This window comes from Mirounga angustirostris, unplaced genomic scaffold (assembly GCF_029215605.1).
Source record: "Mirounga angustirostris isolate CCGP_5_RB_7025 unplaced genomic scaffold, mMirAng1.0.hap1 SCAF_9, whole genome shotgun sequence".
Lineage (NCBI taxonomy): Eukaryota > Metazoa > Chordata > Mammalia > Carnivora > Phocidae > Mirounga > Mirounga angustirostris.
Window position 1 is genome coordinate 61,413,823 of NW_026991717.1, and position 19,882 is coordinate 61,433,704.

Consider the following 19,882-nt stretch of genomic DNA (forward strand, 5'->3'; position numbering starts at 1 on the left):
CCCACGGGGCTTCTCCGAAACCCATCAGGCCCACCCTCCCTGCACAGCTGTATGGTTCCTAGTGCGTCTGAATACGCTTCTCTCCTGTTGGCCATACAGTTCATGCCTTGAGCTCCAACCCCCCTGAGTGCTCCCTGGTCCTTACCCAGGACCCTCCAAAGACCCCACGAACCAGAGGATCCGTGCCCACCCGTGCTCCAGGGCTGCGGCCCAGCTGGCCTGATGCCCGGCCGTGGCTGTTGTTAAATAATTTGATTTTCACCCTGATAACCAGCCAAGGCATCCCATCCCAGGGACAGGCTTGTCCAAGTCCTTAAAGGGTTTTACCCTTACCACACGGTAAGCTACCCCATAAACTTGGGTTCCATAATGTCACCAGTTTCTGGTTCCCATCTGCACAGCCACAGACATTGTGCTTTGTTCTATTGGATCTTTCTACTGTGTATCAGTTACCTCCAGGGCCATGAAGTTTCACTTCTCCCTAGTACCACTTCTATCGAGCTGCTTAGAGCAGGAGCAAAATAGGTACATTCATTTTTATCCAAGACGGTCATTTTTCACAGACCTGGTTATCAGAATCATCTGGGCCCAAGACTTGAGTCGCATGTTCCCACAGCCTTCCTCCCAGTGTGACCCGAGGGGTTCTCTCTCAACCCCCCTTGCCAGCTTCTGTCTCCCTGCTGGTGAGATCTCAGAGTCATTTGTAGAGCACTTTGGAATTGGGTCTCTCCTGAAAATTCCTGAGCTAGAAGTTGTGATTTGAGACTCCAGGTAGACCACAAAGGAGCCTTCTGTGGCTCCTGGGAAGTAGAACTCCTCCACGAACCTTAGGCTCTGGTATGCGCTGGCTCTTTAAAAAAGAGAGAGAGATTGTGGAATATGGTGGCAGAAATATAGCGAGTGCAAGCATTGCAAGTAAAAGGACTATCAGAGTTTGGGGGTTATTGTGGAGTCTTGGGGGAATTCAGAGTGAAAAGAGGAATCTGTCAGGAAAAGAGGTTCTAAGAGGAAAAGATGAAGGAGGAGGGGGTAGGGACAAGTGACACCTGTCTTTGCGTTGAACGTTAACGGTCGCTTCCAAGTAAGGCGACACCATGGTCATGGTTACGGGCTCAAGCTGAAGAATTAAAGCTGGATTCAAACTTGGGCTCCTTTGATTCTAGCTGAGGGCCCACCGTCAAAGGACTCAGTCTCAGATTCGCCATCTGTAAAGTGAGGCTAATAATAACTGCTCCGTGGAGGGGGGAGGCGTTGTGAGGACTGAGTGAGGTGGAACACACACTACGCTTAGCATATGGCAGACGCTCGTCAGGTCGTCGCTGAGGTGGTTAGCGCTGCTGAGTCAGAGTGGGAAGAGGTGGGCAGCCTCCCTAGAGGGTGCCAGGATTAGATGACAGCAGAGGGCTTTTCCTGGAAGGCAGGGGGACCTCGAGTGAGGTCCTGAGGGAAGCCATGAATGCTCATGCCCTTCCAGACAAGACACATGGGGGAGGGCAGCCCCTCTGGGGGGTAGGAGAAGGGCCGTGATGGCTGAGAGCCCTTCAACACTATGAAATGTCCCTGAGGACTGACCCTCGCCTGGGCTGAGACCTCTGGCCGCCCATTTGAACTCTAGATGTACTCTAGATGAACTCTAGATGCTCCTCTGAGAATGTAGGCCAGTGAGAACAGGCTTTGCCACAACCTCTCTCCTGGGTGAAAACCGACTCCCTCTTCTCGCCAGATCAGACCAGGACACCCGCTCCGCCTGACAGGGGGGTGAGAAATGAGGAGCCCACCCTGCCCAGAACGGGTCTGGCCAAAGGCCCAGCCCTATTTCCAGAGCCAGGGGAGAAGTGGTGTTTATGGCCTTTGGCTCGAGTCATACAGCTCCAAACAGAATCCTGTGAGATCAAGTTATTGACCGTGAAGACACCCAATATTTCAGAGCTAACCTCACGAAGGGATTCCTCACACCTATTTATAACTGTCCGTTTGGCTTTTGCTCTGATTCTGAGGCAGCTGTTGGGGATTGAGGAGGAAGAGGCCCTAATTCTATCTCAGGGTCTATGTAGCAACCTTCCCAGGCATCATTCTGGAGTTGCTGCCTAGAATGAAACCCCGGAAGAGGCTGGAAGGACAGACATCAAAATGATGACAGTTCTCATGACAAGAAAAAAGATCATTGTCACTATGTATGGTGGTGGGTGTTAACTAAACTCATTGTGGTAATCATATTGCAATATCTGTATATCAAATCATTATATTGTACACTTAAAATGAATACAATGTTATATGTCAATTATATCACAATTTAAAAAGATAGCAATTTAAAAATGCAAGATTTAAAATGTAAGAAAAGTGTCTGGCAAATAGTAAGTGTTCAATAGATGCTAGCTTGCTCTTGCAGTATTATTATCTCTGACAATAGCCAAGGCAGATGAACTATCTGTGTTGAAAATAAAAATAATTATAACATTTAAAAAACCCCAAAAAGGTGATAATAGTGATCGTCTCTGAGTGGTGGGATGCTGGAGACTCTTCTTTTTCTTCATATTTTTGTGATTTTCCCAAAACCCCCATAATATTTTAAATAGAGAATTGCATCCTCTTAAAGATGTATAACGAGATTTTGGCAACATAGGGTGAACTGTGTGGAGTGTAAAGGGTTCTAGTTCAAAGGCCTCTATAAATATGGTCATTTGGTCCGTGGGAGGGATCCCAGGGCATCTGCCATAGGCATGGGCTAGGAGTGATGGTAAACAGACTCCTCTAAGCCTGGGTAAAACTCTCGGGGAAGGGACTTCAAATCCTGAGATTCAACCAGGAGAAGCATGAACAGAACAGGCCTGAAGCCGTCCCCTTCCAAGGGGTGCTGGCTCGTAGTGGGGGGAGGAGAAAGCCCCTCACCTCAGCAGCCCTGGGGACCAGCAGCATCCTCCGGAGCCCAGAAATGCAGATTGACTGGGAGGAGGCTTCTTGGGTCTGAGCAGTGGGAGCCTGTGGCCCACTTGAGCCGCTCTCTCTGTCAGTTGTCATTGCCTGAGGAGTGAGCCTGCTAACCTCATCTCAATCCACAGGGCGAGCTGTCTCCATGCCACCTACTGACCGTGAAGGTCATCCGGATGAAAAACGTCCGACAGGCTGATAGGGGTGAGTATCCTCCTGTCTTCCCTCCTTCTCTGCTTGAGGGACGTGGCTGGAGTCAGGCTCTGGCTGGAGACACATCAGAGGTGTGGGGGGGTGCGGGGGGGGGTGTCTGCCATAGTCAGGTTGTATTTCAGACTTTGGGGTTTACATCATTTTTCCAGGCCCCTCCTCTCACCTGTGACCTTGGCACGACCAGCCCCTGCAGTCCGCCTGGGTCTGAGAACCCTGTTCACCTCACTCTCTCCTCCCCACTCCCCCCTCCTCTAGCACCCATTTCCAGGAGCATCAGCTTCTCCCACACTGGGCCCTCCTTGCTTCTGCATGAGTTGATGTGCTGTTAGAGGTGAAGGAGAGGGAGAGGCCCATCTGTCAGCCTAGCCCCAGTGCCCCTTCTCGGCGCATGGATTCTAAGTTGGGTTCTGGAGTTCACGACAGAAGCCACATTGCGCCAGCTCTGCAGCGTAGTCCCGTGGATGCAGTTTGACTCACTGGCGCTGTTTGTGCGGTGTTTTCTCGCAGACTTAACTTCGCCCTCATCCCAGCCCCTGCTGCATTCCCAGGTTAGGGGGGGCCCTGGGAAGTCTCTGGCTTCAGTGAGAAATGAATGCATCTGGGTAGGCAGGATGCTCCCCTCACGCTTGTCTTTGGGGTGGAATTTGAGAACTCCGGAGAACCCAGATCCCCTCCCTATGCCACCTTCAACCTGCCCCATCCAGAGAGAAGCTTGGCCCTCAAGGAGGAGAAAGCTCTGTGTCAAGGCCCTTTGGCTGAGAGCATGTCCCCACTCACTGGTGACCACACAGGAATAGTCCAAGAGCCACCAGGGCTCCCCAGAGCTCCATTATATTCGTACTACCCTCACCCTGGGATTCAGGCTAGAGAGGGCCTCAGGGGGGCAGAGAATGCAGAGAGCTATGATACCAAGTGTGCATTTTAACAAGGGGAGACATTTATACCCGAAGCAATTATAGACTAGTAACAGGAGATGGCATTCTAACTTGTCATTATAGAATTTAGAACTGGGGTGGGGGAGGCGCCTAGATGGCTCAGTCGTTAAGCGTCTGCCTTCAGCTCAGGTCATGGTCCCAGGGTCCTGGGATCGAGCCCCGCATTGGGCTCCCTCCTCTCCCTCTCCCACTCCCCCTGCTTGTGTTCCCTCTCTTGCTGTGCCTCTCTGTGTCAAATAAATAAATAAAATCTTTAAAAACTAAAAAAGTAAAAAGAACTGGGGGCAACTGGGTGGCTCAATCAGTGAAGCAGTTAAGCCTCTGACTCTTGGTATGGGCTCAGGTCATGATCTCCAGGTTATGAGAGGGGAGCAGCATAAGCGTAGGGCTACATGCTCAGTAGGGAGTCGGCTGGAGACTTTTCCCCTCCCTTTGCCCCCCCACTGTCCCACCCCCTGCTCATGCTCTCTCTCTCAAATAAATAAATAAATAAATAAATAAATAAATAAATAAAATCTTTAAAAAAGAACTGGAGGAGGGCACTGAAAGCCGGGAGTAGCTAAGGAAGGCTGCTCTGAGGACCTGGAGTCTGAGAGGGGCAGAGTGTGAGCGCCTAGAGGTCCTGGGAGCCCGATCTGAGGGGAGAGGCCATCTTGAGGGCGGGAGAGAAGCCACTTGGCCTCTGTGAGCACCTGCCGGGGGCCGCCTCCAAACAACACTTGCTTCTCTGAACAACCTGAGGGTACTGCTGTCACCCATTCAGCACGTGAGGGCTAATGATTGCCTAAAGGTGGGAGTAGTAGAGGGGACAAGCAGGAGAAGGAGGCTGGGGCCCGGCAGAGGAGGGATGGGGATCCAAGGGACAGGGCACCCGAGCTCCTGAGGAAGGGATTGCATGATCTCCTGAGGCAAGAGGCAGACTATGCTGGAGCATAGGTGGGGAGAAGCTGACAAACTTGCGGAGAAACTGTTGCCACAATGCAGGCATGAGTGTGCAGGGCAGAAGCGGGAGGGCCCTGGGGCTGAGGGAAAGCCAAGTGGTCGGGAAGGACTCCAGCTGGACCCCCTGGAGGGCGGGTGTCCAGAGCCCAGGTCAGCCAGCGTCCAGCTTGGGCCCGGCTCTGCCAAGAGGCTGGCAGGAGAGCCGGGGACTTCTCGGGCTTCTCGGGGCCTCCCAGGCCACCGGAGAGTGAGCTGAGGAGAAGTGTTCCCTGGGCAGGGCCTGGCCACCTCTTCTGCCTTTCTTGCCCATGCCACGGTGGGTCACTCAGACACTTCACCCACCCCCGGGCAGTGCCCACCCACTCCCCACATCCCCGGGATACCCACAGCTTGCACATGCCCACAGCTGCCCTCATCTGTCTCCACTCCTGAGGTGTGTCCATCCCAACCCTGCGGGTCACCCAGGCTGCACACTCTTGTGGCATGCCTGTATCTGTGTGCAGACCTTCCCTTTGTCCAAGCCTCTCTCTTCTGTCTTCTCCTGCCACACGCATCCCCTGCACATCCCAGAGGTAAGGGGATGGGGGAAGAGGCAGCCAGACAAACGGGCTGAAGTCGGACCCACCACCTTCTTCTTCCCTTTCCCCACGAGTCCCTCTGGCACACAGACTGCCTTTGGGAGGTTTCCAGGTCCCCTTGGGGAACCCCTTATTGTTTATGTTGTCCTCATTTCCCCTGAGGAACAGGGTGGGAAGCATCCATGGTGTCTGGGAGGGCCAGCCCAAGGCCCGTATGTGTAGACCCCACAGTGGACCTAGGCTGGGCTCTGTTGCTGCCTTGCCTGATATGGTTGGTGACTATCATGATGTCTTCTGGGTCCTGGGTTACTCTTGCCCCAAATTGTTCTCTTCTAGCTTGGATCAAAAATGAGCTCCACTCTGGTTCAATCCTCTAGTGTGTGCCTGAGTTTCCCAAGATTTCAAGGAGCCTGAAAGGGATGAGATTCAGGGATGACTCGCTTGTCAAGGAGCATTCCACCCAGCCCTGGGCCAGGACTGGATAGGGTGGACTTGGAAACCTCCCAGTGGCCAAGAGCTTTTATTCCTCTTGGGAAAATCAAGTTAAAACTCAAACCAGTACCCCAAGTGATGCGAGGCGGTGTCTCTAGAGGTATTAGGAAGATCATGTTCTCAACATCTGTAGATCTCATTGAGTCATCTTCTGCCCTCCATATCCCAGGAAAGGAGACATGTCATTCAAATGACTAAGCCCTCTATCACTTAAGAGGAACAAGGATTAGAACCATCTATGCCTAGGAAATCCCCTGCAGTCTCTGAAATCCTCAGAATTGGGTCAGCATTGCCTAACCATTCTCTATTGCCAGCATGCCGGTCACTCCCCTTCCAGTCAGAGTATCCTCCGGGCCCCTGGCGGCCTTGCTCCATCAAGTCATCTCTCCCTTCCAAGGATTTCCCCTTTCTTCGGCTGCACTCTCCTTCCCAACCTTGTGGAGAGAGGTGGGACCAGCTCTCTCAGAAAGAACTGAAAAACAAATCAGTGCTGGAAGTGTGGGTGTCTGATCAATCCTGTCTCTTCTAGGAGTATTTGTATCTTACCTAGAGATTTAAACCCTAGGTAAAAAATACTGAGATTTTTTTTTTAAAGATTTTATTTATTTATTTGAGACAGAGAGAATGAGAGAGAGAGAGCACATGAGAGGGGGGAGGGTCAGAGGGAGAAGCAGGCTCCCTGCCGAGCAGGGAGCCCGATGTGGGACTTGATCCCAGGACTCCAGGATCATGACCTGAGCTGAAAGCAGTTGCTTAACCAACTGAGCCACCCAGGCGCCCAAAAATACTGAGATTTTATTTAATGGGCTTAATGGGAGAATTTTAGGCATGGACTGATAATAGGAAAGGGATTTTAGAAGCAAAGGGGCCTTTACGGGGTCGATCAAATCATGCTAAGTAAATGGGTATAGAGTTGGTGGGGTCCCTGCCTACAGGCTCCTTCCTACTATACAAGAGGCAGACCTGAGGAGAATGTCTCAGGCTGAGGAGGAATGGTGGGTGTTCCAGGAAAAGCCAACGGAGGGATCCCAGGAGATCCCTGGGGAGTCTCCCTATAGGCAGAGCAATTAGAGATCCAAGTTGCTTACCTATATCTGGGGTGACTCAGCCCAGAATTTGATACAGTGCTCTCAAGCAGGAAGTTGGGCTTTTCCATTCAATTCATTTATTTATTCAACAAATGATTAGTAAGTGCTGACACATGGTCTCCAGGCCCTCCCAGCATTCAGGGTGCAGTGGAGACAGATGCTCTGACTTGCACTGGGGTGCAGTGTAGCCAAGCCCTGCCAAGAGAAGGGCAGAGACTCTAAGCTGGGGGGGGCACCTGGCCGAGATGTGGGGGTTCAAGGAAGGCTTCCAGAGGAGGTTCCTTCTGAAACCTGAAGGGGCTAGCCAAGGGAAGGGTGAGGCAAAAGTGGAAGAGAACGGTGTTCTAAGCAGAAGGAATGGCAAGACAGCATGGCACTTCTGAGACCCACAAGTGACTGGGTTTGGCTGGAGTCTAGAGGGTGAGTGCAAGCACTTTGTGTGTGTGTGTATGTGTGTGTGTGTGTGTGTGTGTGGTGGCAGGGCAGGGACTGGGTGATAGGGAGAGTAGAACGAGGAGGCTGAGGCTGGGGAAGTGGGAGAGACAGCCATGTTGAGCGGTTGGAACTCCTTCTTCTTGAGGGCAGATGGGAGCTACTGCAAGATTTTAAACTGGGAGTAATATGGTCAGCTCTCAAAAGATCCCTCTGGTTTCTCCTGAGAGAAAAGACAAGAGTAGGGCAAGACAAGAGCCAGGGCGCCCAGTCGGTAAGCGGCAGCAGAGGAGACGGTGGCCTGCAACAGGGCAGGGGTGGTACAAGTAAGAAGTGGGTGGGCTGGAGAGGTCAACGGAGTTAAACGTCATGGAAGAGCCAAGGATGGTACTTGAGGTCTGGCCTGGCCATCTGAATTGATGGTGCGGAGGAGCAGGTTGGACATGGAGGGGATGGGTGGGGATGATGAGGTCATCATTTTCTTTAGATTCTTCTGGGTTTTGGTCATTCTTTGTGTCTGGATTAAGCAATTATGACCTCTAAAAGGCAGTGTCATCCCACCTTTATTCAGTGGGAAGAGGGCCATGAATTCCAATTCACTGAACGTCAAGGCCTCAAAGATTAATCAGACATCGGAGATGAAATCAGAAGCTAGGGATGCTTATGATGCAAACCATGGTTCTTAACTCTGCTAATGTTCTCAGTGGAATGACAATGTAAGACTAGTCAGTCCAGGGGGGACACCTTTCATTCTCACAGGACATTACTACTAATAACTATGAACTAGTTTTGGTCAATCCTATCTTCACACCAGCTCCACCATCTAGAGGATTCTCTGACACCGGAGACTGTATTGACTTTTACCATTTTCTACACATCTGGTGTGTACCCTGGGAATTACCCCAGCAGATTGCCAGGAGAGGGACAAGGGCAGGTACAGCACCTCTTCCTCCCTCCTCCCAGGTAGAATTTTTTTTTTCACCTCTATGCCTTCTGCTGCTCCAGCCAGAAGACCTGAGAGGCCTTCCTCTACTTTGGGAGGGCCTTTTAAGAACAAAGCCTTTGTACCTTCTCCAGAACACATCCAGCAACATCACCCTTGGGTTGTTCATTTCAAATGAGAAAAAAAAAGTACATGCCCTCAGATGTGAAGGTTTCTTAGGTCACATGCCTCAGGCTAGGAGACCAGTGTAGGGATAAAGAGCCTGGCTAGGTGCAGTCAAGACATTAGTCCTATGTAAATGATGGCCCCTGCTTCTAGATTCTCCTAAACTCTTATTCCACCCAAGCCCTTCCCCATCCTGGCCCTCTGGGCAGGCTCTGTTCCCCTGCTTCTCACCAGCCTGGAGGAAGAGCAGAGCCCCACTTTGTTTTTCCTGGTACCTTGTGCTAAGGCAAGAGTTAAACTGGACTCTGTGGGGGCTGGTCCTCCAGATCTTCCCCTGGTGGAGGAAAAACTGTGCAGCCAGACCTTGTCCCAACCTAGCAGGCATTTGCTCAGGGAGCTGGGATGCTTCTGAAAAGAGCCAGAGCCATCTATGTCCAGGAGAGTGATCAGTGGGACATGAACCCCCTCTCTAAATTTTCTAGCCTGTAGGCTGTGGTCTTCTCGGGGGTTCTGGGACAAAGGTCTCTGGAGAGTCAGACCCATGAGTGAGGAGGGGAGACTAGGGCTTGCTCTGGAAGTGACTTGCCTGAGGTTTCCTTCTGACTCTCCACTCTCCTCTCTGGACCCGGGTTGGTTCCCCACCCTTCCCCCCCAACCCTTGTCTTCCTTGGACAGTGAGCCAGACAGACTGCTTTGTGAGCCTCTGGCTGCCCACCGCTTCTCGTGAGAAGCTGAAGACTAGGACCATCTCCAACTGCCCAAACCCAGAGTGGAATGAAACCTTCAGCTTCCAGATCCAGAGCCAAGTGAAGGTGAGACTCAGAGGACACCATGTGTCTGTCAGCCCTGCCTACATTTCTATTCTCCTCCATGCCTGCTTGTCCTTCTGTTTGCTTTTGTGTCCTTCTTATGTCTATTTGTCTTTCTTCCCACCCACTTCTTCTCCTCCTAGTGACCCATCTTCCCACTCACCCACTTCTTCATTAGGCCTGCCTCATATTTGTCCCTCTGAGTCTACTTATCCTTCTACCTTCTTTCCTTCCTCTCTTGCCCTTCTACCTAATTGTTGCTGGAATTTGTGGTTCCTGCCACAAAACTGAGCGTGTTTCAGAACATGCTCCAAGTAGGAAAATACATGGAGGGGAAGGGCCATTCTATTCACTAGGTCCAAGGCCAGTCTAATTCCAGCCAGAGGGTTTTCCTTATCTTAACTCCTTTTTAGAAGGCTTTATTATTTCTAATTCCTGGAGTGTCTGTTCTTTCATTTATTGGGCTTTTGTTTCATTGTGTTGGCCTTCTTCAGGTATATGGCAACTCTCCTATGGGAGAGTTCTCCCTTGAGCATACTGAGCTGTGACCAACTCAGCAGAGTGCCCTTTTTTATTTTTATTATTATTATTTTTTTTGCCTAATGTGGGGCTGAAACTCATGACCATGAGATCAAGACCTGGGCCAAGATCAAGAGTCGGACCCTTAACTGACTGAGCCAACCCCGGTACCCCCTCAGCAGAGTGCTCTTAAAACAAACTTGGCCTCATCATGGAGGTATCAACCCCAGTCTTGGGGCATTTGAGGCTTGATATCTCCAGCTTTCTGCTTCCATATTTTAGGGTGATTCTTTATTTCTGGTTCATGATAAGTCTTTTTTGTTTTCAAGAAGGGCTTTAGGGCCACCTGGGTGGTTCAGTCAGTTAAGCCTCTGACTCTTGATAATGGCTCAGGTCATGATCTTGGGGTCTGCTTGGGATTTTCTTTTCCTCTCTTTCTGCCCCTGCCCACCACCCCCCCACAAAGATAAATGAATAAGTCTTTTTTAAAGAAGGGCTTTATATTTGTTACTATAGAAATATCTCTTCTATCATATTTATGGTTTTGGCGAGGAAGGAGGATTTTGGCATGGGCTTTGCCATCTTGAAATCAGAATTTCGACTTCCTTTGTCTAAAGACCTATGGGGCTGCTCATATGAATCTATGGGGTTGGTTCTGGGGCATGTCTGTGTTTCTAGTAATTACAAGGTCAACAGATCTCGTTCAATAAGGAACCCTCAGACCACTTTATGTCCACCTGATAAGGACCAAAGAGGCAAACCCAGCCCCAACCCTCATCTCCCAGGGTCCTTGAAACAAGAGACCTCAGAGGCTAATCCATGTTACCCAAAACCATTGACCTCAGTGTTCAGCCAGATGTCAGGGTAGCTGCTCAACTCTTGACATGCAGCTTTGAGACCACCCATAAGACCTCTTTAGGGGCTGATGAATCAAAGGATAGAGTTCAAACACCTCACCCCAAGCCCATCAAGTATGAGAATCCCTGTAATCTGCCACATCACCTTCCAGGAGTGTTAAGGTGTTAGCTTCCCTGAATTGTTGGTTGTTGTTTTTTTTAATTGGGTTTTCTAGCATTTAATGGGCTGTCTTCAGCTCCAGGGGCCCCAGTGTGGAACACAGTCTATGAGTTGGCAAGGATCTTGCTTGTTCTGCCCTCCTATCATTCCCCCAGGTGAAATGATATCCCTTACACTTCACAGGCCCTTGCCAACCTTGCAAAAGAGCAAAATTCTCCAGGAGACTCAGAGCAGAGGGTCAGGAAGTCTTCAGAGAATTAGAAAGGAGGATTTAGATACCATCACCCCTGAGTTCATTATTCTACAAATGTCTCTCATACCTGAGCAGGGACCTCTGTGCTGTTCCCCATTCCTCAGACCCACCTCCTTCCTAGGAAAATGGGCCCATGCAAACACGTTAACCAGACTTGCACCCTCCTTTCTCCCCTAGAACGTGCTAGAGCTGAGCATCTGTGATGAAGATACACTGACACCAGATGACCATCTCTTGACAATCCTCTATGACCTCACCAAACTCTGCTTCCGAAAGAAAACCCATGTGAAGTTCCCACTCAACCCGGAGGTGGGTGCTGGTGTCCAGGCCCGCGGCCTCCTGCCCCATGGGAGCAGCTGCTTATGTTCATGATGCCACCCTACGGTTTCTCTCTGTGTCACCGAGTCAGGAAACAACAGTACTGCTGGCTCAGTCCCAGTGCCATGCTTACCAGCTGTGTAACCTTGCAGAATGTATTCGATTCCTCTGCGTTCTGTTTCCTCATCTGTCCAATGGCAACGATGATACGTACCTCACAGGGCTGTTGTGGTGCTGAAATGGGAAAACATAATTAAGGCCCTTAGCACCGCTCACGGTACAAAATGGAGATGAAGTACGTGTTGGTTCCCTTTTTTCCCCTCAGAGTCCTGCTGCTGAGATAGCCCAGGGGACGGAAGGCAGATGAGGGTAAAAAAGGGCAAATCTGCCCATCAGAGAACGTCAGAGCTAGAAAAGACCAAGGTGTTATCAATTCAATCATTCAACAAATCCTTGATTTCCTACTATGGGCCAGACACTGTTCCAGGCCCTGGGGACACGGCAGGGGACGAGTATCCCTGCTCTTGGCTGGCTTACATTCTGACAAGGAAATTAAGATCCAGTGAAGTCACAACTTCCTGAAGTTACACAACGAGAGGTGTGAAGGAATAGATGAGGGAAGGGGCCCCTATCCTTCAGAGTTGAGCTGGCTGGGGACGATATCTCAACTCTCCCTTGCCCTGGGTACTGAGCCCCTTGGGAAGGCAGGCGAGCAATGGGAGGCTGGGGGTAGAAGCTAAAGGGACATGTCTGGGGGGCAGACAGGGGCAGCCCCAGGTCACAGCTGCCTTCCCTTTACCCCCTTGCCAGGGCATGGAAGAGCTGGAGGTAGAGTTCCTGCTGGAGGAGAGGTGAGTAGGCCCAGCCCCCTAGGACCCCGCCATGGTCCTGACTCCCAAGTGGCTCCGAGCAGGCATTTCAGAGCCTGGTCTGCCTTTTTGCTGCCCTCGCCTCTCCCACTCTCACTCCTGGCACCCCACACTGCACCTCAGAGTCACTTGGGAGCTTCTAAATACTGTAGGTGCCTGGGCCCCAGCCCTACTCATCTTGTTCTACTGACATCAGTTTTGCTTCAGAGATCTAGAACTCTGGCCAAATTGCCTGCCTCAGCTCCCTTGAATTCCTGAGAGTGGCCTCTGGGAAGAATTCCTGCCACATGGTGATGGGGCCTTGGAGAGGCCAGGCTGAGAAAGAGGTCAGGACCAGGGGGTTTCCTCCTTGGCCCTGAACTGTTCAAACAAACTGCCCCAGGGGCACCTGGCTGACTCAGTTGGTTACTTGTCTGCCTTTGGCTCAGTTCATGATCTTGGAGTCCTGGGTTCAAGCCCCACGAGCCCTGAGTCTGGCTTCCTGCTCAGCAGGGAGTCTGCTCCTCCCTCTCCCTCAGCCCCTCCCCCTTGCTCATGTGTGCTCTCTCTCTCTCGCTCTCTCTCTCAAATAAATAAATAAAATCTTAAAAAAAAAAAAAAACTTCCCCCAAACTCTGGCCTGAAGCAGCCTGTCCCCCTCTGCAGCCAACTCTAGAACCACATCAAGGAGATGCTCAGGTCCAACACGTGGGGTTATTTCTCATCATTTTCAACTAGGAAAATGACCCAGGGTCCTGGAGATATGAGTATGCTGGGCACTAAAGTAGAACTGGGCCCCAGAGCTGGAGGATAGGAAGGAGAAGAGGACAAAGAGAGAAGGGGAGAGAAGGGAGAAGCCTGCTCAGGATACTAGTGTGCCTTGTGATTGGGCAGCCGACTCCTCTCCTGGTAGCCCTGATAGGGCTGAGCCCCTGGACTTAGGATCAGCCCGGGAAAATGCAGAGGGTGAGAGGCAGGAGTTAGAACAAGAGCTTGTCAAACTCCACTCTGAGAGAGTCCTCTACCTAGGGGCACTTGGAATTCTTTGGGCTGCCTCATTTACCCACAACAGCTGCTTAACAAATTAAAATCAACTTTGTCTCCCATTGAAGAACATCTGGGCTCTCTCCTCCAATTCTTGACTCAGTAAGACTTGGGGAAAAAGTCCTTGTAGCTTGCAAAATGAAACATGTCAAAATTGGTAGTAAGAGTTGATCTGGAGGCACAATCATCTTGGGCCTAATTTTGGCAAGGGAAGCTGTAGACTCCCATAGGCTAATTGTAACCTTGGAGACTTATATTCTTGACTTTATAACATGAAGACATTTCATATGCACCAGGCCCCTCTCCGGCTGGGTCAGAACTGTTTGTTTAATGCATGAATTAAATAAAGCCCAGAAAGGAGAATGGGTCATTTCTGCTACCAGAACTCTTTACATCTGCTGCAGGTGGCAGGCTCGGGCCTTTTCCTGCTACCTGTTTATCCTCATAGTTCCTTACAGTTGTGCATAAAGCACAACTTATGCATCTAGTTGAGCATAAGAATAGTTAACCCTTGGGTGCCTGGGTGGCTCAGTTGGTTAAGCGACTGCCTTCAGCTCAGGTCATGATCCCAGGGTCCTGGGATCGAGTCCCACATCAGGCTTCCCCTGCTCTGCGGGGAGCCTGCTTCTCCCTCTGCCTCTGCCTGCCACTCCCCTGCTTGTGCTCTCTCTCTCTCTGTCAAATAAATAAATAAAATCTTTAAAAAAAAAAAAAAGAATAGTTAACCCTTTAAAAGGTGGGGAGGGGCACCTAGGTGGCTCAGTTGGTTAAGCGACTGCCTTCGGCTCATGTCATGATCCCAGGGTTCTGGGTTCAAGTCCCACGTCAGGCTCTCTGCTCAGCGGGAACCTGCTTCTCCCTCTCCCTGCCACTCCCCCTGTTTGTACTCTCTCTCTCTCTATCAAATAAATAAATAAAATCTTTAAAAAGAAAAATAAAAAAGGAACTCTTCTCTTCTTTCCAACCTATACATTTATTTTTTTCCTATTCTATTTAAAATGTATGCCACTTTTCTCCTTGACAATCCACAGATCTAAGGTTGCTTTTTTTTTTTAATATTGTATTTATTCACTTGAGAGAGAGAGAACGAGTGAGCTGTGGGGTGGGGCAGAGGGAGAGGGAGAAGCAGACTCCCTGCCAAGCAGGAAGCCCTCATGCGGGGCTTGATCCCAGGACACTGAGATCATGGCCTGAGCCAAAGGCAGATAGATGCTTAACCACCTGAGCCACCCAGGCGCCCTGTGATCTAAGATTTCTTAAGCTGCTATTTTTGATAAGGATCAAGGAGGCTCTGCTATCTCATTATTGACCCTATCCAGGTTCTTTAACACCTCTTGAGAAATCAAGCAAGAATGATATAACTGACCAGGAGTTCTCACTTTGTTTTCCAGTCCCTCTCCACCCGAGATGCTCATCACCAATGGCGTGCTCGTGGTAATTTGTCCTTCCAGGTTCCTGTAGCTCCAGAGGCCACCCGCGGCTGCCGCTCCCAGGGGAACAGAACTGTGGGGAGAATACGGCCCACCTAAGCCCTTGTCCTAGAGCCTGCCAGGAGTCAGACTAACTAAAGCAGGCCAACGGGGCTTGGGCAGGTGGGGCAGGGGCCAGGCCCCTGCTGGGGAGGTGGGAGCTCGGGCATCCATCCCCTGGCCCAGCATCCCATATCCCACAAGGGTGAACCCTCTCCTTGGGAACCTCCCCAATAAAAGCACCTACTTGCAAGCAGCCTCCTCCCATATTCAGCCTCTGTCCCCTTCCCCCCCAGCTCCAATTCCTCTACAAGCATAAGCTCGGTGTTTTAAAAGATTTTCATAATTCCGCTGTTGGTACAGACACTTCAGCATCTAAAGCCTCAGGATTCGAGATCTCTCCCCCAGAAATCAGTCTTTAGGAGGTTGTGGTAAAAGAATCTGACTTTTAGAAGACTATCTTGCTGGAAGTTCTCACTTCCAAAGCTCACAGTGGAAAGCTCCCTCTTTTTATTTTGGACCAAATCGTGCAGCTTCCATCCCTGACCTGTAGCTGAGAACATGACCCCTAGTAAATGGTGACCATATAGCCTAGATTTTTCAGGACTGCTTCATTTTCAAGTACTCCATCTCTTAATGAGATGACAAGTCTTGACTGGGTGGTCAGCACACCGTTGTTCCCTGGAGTCAGCCCCAAATCCGACTAGCGCTGAATTTATCCCCTGGTTCATCTCCTCCATTTGGCCTGGCAGAGGGAGGGGGCAGATGGTGCTCAGACTGACCCTCCCTTCCTTTGTTTCAGTCTCGGCAAGTCTCCCGCCTGGAGGTTCATGCAGAATGCCAGAGGCGGAAGAAGAGCAGGAAAAGTGAGTCCTTTGACCTCTTCTGCTGCTGGGAGGACAGGCGTGGTGGTCAGTGTTTCTTCCCACAGCTGCCCTGGGCTCAGTCCCGGCTGAGCTTGGCCGGGGCTCCTCAGGATCACCTCACCCTCAGAGGCCATGAACCCCTGGCCTCCCCCCTGCTCTGTAGGGACATGCACTTCCAGGCACCCATGGGACCCTCAGAAGCTTTCAGGCCTGATGAGCGCCCTGGGCCGGGGTCAGTGACACAGCACGGCCCGCTCTGCCCACACGGGTCGGGGCTGCACCCCTGGTCTGGCACACTGGTCAGCCCCAGGACAGGTGGGCACTGACAGCACCCACGGCCCCTCCAGCTGTGCCCCTTCCTCGTGGAAGGTCCCAGCATCTTATGGCTGGCCGGGACCTAAGAGACCCACAGTTACAAGAAGCTTCTGTTCACTGCCCCGTCCCATCTCAGGAGAGCAGCATGGCTGTGCAGACATGGGAGAGGGAGGGGGAAGAAGCCGCACCCCCAAACTGGTCGTATGGTGAGGGCCTGTTTTCAGTGCAGGGCACCTCCTGGAGAAGCAGAATCTAGGAGGACCTGTCCAGAGGACTCAGCATCTCAGGGCTTGCTGGGGACCTCGTCTGTCCGCATCATACACAGCCTCATTAAATGCAGATTCCTGGGCCCTGCCCGGACCTACATGTTAACCAGTGCCCTAGATGCTTCTAAATCCCTGTCCCAGGTTCTGCCAGCTCATCAGCTTTCTCCTGGCCCAAGTTGTGGCAGAGAAGTGAGAGGCTTCTAGGGGCCCAGGTTTCTTGTCCCCTCTTTCAGTGAAGGACCTCCTGGTGACAGTGAAGGAGTCCTTCGAGCACACCCAACACGTTTCATGCTGCCTGGAGCCCTGCTGCGCAAACCCAGCCTGCTTCCACTACCCCGAGTACTTCCAGCCCTGCCTGCACGTGGACGTGCCCAAGAGCCCGTGGGGCCACAGGGTACGAGACAGTGGCGGTGGGGGCTGGGGGGGACCCGTGCAGGCGGGGCTGCCAGAGGAGCCCCTCACCCCCTCACAGAACCCTCCCATCCTTCCAGCTTTGCTGTTGCTGTGCACAGAGGAAGACCAGCCCTGTCCGCCAGCCCCTTGACTGCCTCCCCGATGGCCAGACGGTGACCCTGCCCGTGGTAAGGGGCCCCTGAGTAGCAGCGCGGCCCGAAGCTCCTGTGGGAGGGGAGGGGGAGAGCAGGAGGGGAGGAGATGCAGTGGGGGGGTCTCTCAGGCAGGACAGAGGAGTGTTGTGGGGGAGGAGACTGCAGGCTGCACTGTGGAGCCAAAGAGGGTGTGTAGAGGCTGAGCTGAGGATCATAGAGGGAATCCAGGAGAGGGAAGGAGGGTAGCGTGTGTGCGTGTGCATATGCATGTGCACATGTGTGTGCTGAGTCAAGTCAGGGTGGACCATGTGGCGAGACGCCGCTCCTTCGCTTGGGACCACTTGGCTCTAAACTGTCATCCCTGAAAGGCTGTTCATCTTTCCCTTCCCAGGGTGAGAACTGTGAATTACATATGAAGTCTACACCCTGGTAAAGTACCCTCCTTCTGTCTGTCCCTCTGATTTACTCAACCTAGGGAGTGAAATGTGGTTTTGATTTCTATTTCCCTGATGGCTGATGATGTTGAGCATCTTTTCATGGGCTTACTGACCATTTTTATATCTTTTTGGAGAAATGTCTATTCAAATCCTTTGTCCATTTTTAAAGTGGGTTACTTGTTTCTTATTGCTAAGTTGTAGGAGTTCTTTTTATACTCTGAATACAAGTCCCTTGTCAGATATATGATCTGCAAATATTTTCTCTTAGTCTGGAGGTTCTCTTTTTATATTCTTGGCAATGTCCTTGGAAGCAAAGGCATTTTGAAATTTGGTGAAGTCTGGTGCATGCGTATTTTTTCTTTTGTCACCTATATTTTTGGTGTCATATTTCAGAAACTATTGCCTAATCCAAGGTCATGAAGATTTACTCCCCTGTTTTCTTCTAAGAGTTTTTATGGTCTTAGCTCTCACATTTAGGTCTGTGACAGATTTTGAGTTAATTTGTATATACAGTGTGAAATAGGGATCCAGCTTCATTCTTTTGCATGTGGATATCGGGTTGTCCCAACACCACTTGTGGAAAAGACTATTCTTTTCCCTCTGAATTGTCTTGGCATCCTTGCTGAAAATCAGTGATCTGACAAGAGGAACACTCAGCAACTATCAACCAGTGTTGTTATTACTGTTGTTTTATTATTTATTTTTTGTTGAGGCCAAGGAAAGAGTTATTTCCTCACAGTTGTGTCTTAGGCCTGTGCTCAGCATGGAGGAAACATGATGGCAGAGCTCCCAGGCTCTGCTTTCAAGGACATGTGATCTGGTTGGTGACTCAGGCCACTAAGTAAGACTCAGGTCAGAAATTGTCAATGCCCATTCACCCAGAGTCCCTGGAAAACTGAGCCTGGGAGGACACCAGGGATGTGAGTAGGCAGAGGGAGGAAGCTTCTGGTGAAGGCAAGGGCTGCACAAAGGCTCAGAACCGGGACTGTTTCCAGAATCTGAAAGCCTATGGGCCCCTCCAAGAAGTAGCAAATGGTGAGGTTGCACAGAGCAGCTAGGGTCTTGACTGCCAGGCCAGGAGCCTGGACTTGTCCAGGGCAGGGATGTGGTAAAAAGAAGGCAAGTGTTGGACATGCTATGGCAGCTCCGCCCCACCTGCCTTGCGGACCTGTACGGATGAGAGGGTGACATCAGGAATATGAAGGGGTTTTGTCAGTTGCACAAACACACAGGAGTATTTACTCCAGGAGCAGGGAGAACTTACCAAAGAATGTGAATGCCACAGGAAAGCCCCTTACTGTAAAGCCTGGTCCAGAGGGATTCGCCAAAATGATCCCAGGGCTCCTTGTCACCCATGTCTAGCCTCAGGTTGTAGAAGATACCTGGGGCAGCCTTCCTGGACTTCCCAGATCAGGCTGAGGATGCGGAGGGTTTGATGAGTTCCCCGATTTTGTCGAGGACCTGCTCAGAGTGTGTCAGCTGAGGCTTTAGGGGCTTTCTGTTTGTCAGTCTCATTAAGTGCTGAAGACAGTGCTGGGAGGTAAGCACGATTAGCCCCATTTTACAGATGAGAAACAGAGACCCCAAGTCACAGAAATGGTATATGGCAGAACCAGTCTTCAAGCCTATGACCCACTGACCCTAAAGTCATGTCTTCATTGTGGTGAAGTCTACAGGCTCGCTTATCAAGGTCCTCTGTCCCCGTAGCCCTCCGACGCTGGATGTGCGGCTGGGCTTCAGCCTGTGCCCCGCCGAGCAGGAGTTCCTGCAGAAGCGGAAGGTGGTGGCGGCAAAGGCCCTGCAACAGGTGTTGCAGCTGGAGGAGGACCTGTCTGCGGACGAGGTGGGTAAGCAGAGGCCTGCCGGCCGGGGCTTCATCCCACTCTGAGCCAAGCTTGTCCTGCCCACAACGCACCCTGCCAGCCGCCCCCAAGCCCTTCTCTGCCCCAGGGTGGCCTCGCCACTGCCTTTCCTGGGTGCCCATCTGAGGGCTGTGCTGGATGTGATTCAGTTGTGTGTTTGCAAGGGGAAGGGCGGGGAGGGCAAAGTAGAGAGAGCAAGGAAGGGGCCTCGGCTGCTCCTCCCCATGCACCAACAGGTCCGGAGGTGACTAATGAAGTCTTACTTACACAGAGACACAACGGCCTCTTCTCCCCAGCCAGGAAAACATCTGAAGCTCTACCACCTCCACTCAAAAGGCCCTGGGCTCTTTGTTCTGCAATTCTCTCTTCTCCCCAAATAGCACACATACATAACCCCCCCAGAAAAAAACAGCAGCTGGAAACTACAGAGAAGCAGCTTCCCTTGCAGGGCCAGCTTCTTCCCACGGGGCAGAAGGTGTGCCTTTGTTAGAGCCCTTTGTCACCTCCCTGCTAGGGACTGAGGTCCACACCTCCCAGGCAGCAGGTCACCCTCCAAGTGCAAGAGGATGGAGACCTGGTGCCCAAGGAGGGCTCT

At 51.3% G+C, this 19,882-nt stretch overlaps 1 protein-coding gene across 4 annotated transcripts in view; it reads left to right on the forward strand.

Moving 5' to 3' along the window:
• PLA2G4E (phospholipase A2 group IVE) overlaps positions 1-19,882 on the forward strand; it is a 68,166-nt gene that overhangs the window by 35,656 nt on the left and 12,628 nt on the right. For all 4 annotated transcript variants that reach the window (XM_064570604.1, XM_064570602.1, XM_064570605.1 and 1 more), the window contains 10 exons: positions 3,060-3,132; positions 9,392-9,528; positions 11,492-11,623; positions 12,443-12,483; positions 14,916-14,958; positions 15,796-15,859; positions 16,674-16,834; positions 16,932-17,021; positions 17,380-17,417; positions 19,133-19,268. In XM_064570604.1, the coding sequence (XP_064426674.1) occupies positions 3,060-3,132; positions 9,392-9,528; positions 11,492-11,623; positions 12,443-12,483; positions 14,916-14,958; positions 15,796-15,859; positions 16,674-16,834; positions 16,932-17,021; positions 17,380-17,417; positions 19,133-19,268 (915 nt within the window). The remainder of the gene's footprint in view (positions 1-3,059; positions 3,133-9,391; positions 9,529-11,491; positions 11,624-12,442; positions 12,484-14,915; positions 14,959-15,795; positions 15,860-16,673; positions 16,835-16,931; positions 17,022-17,379; positions 17,418-19,132; positions 19,269-19,882) is intronic.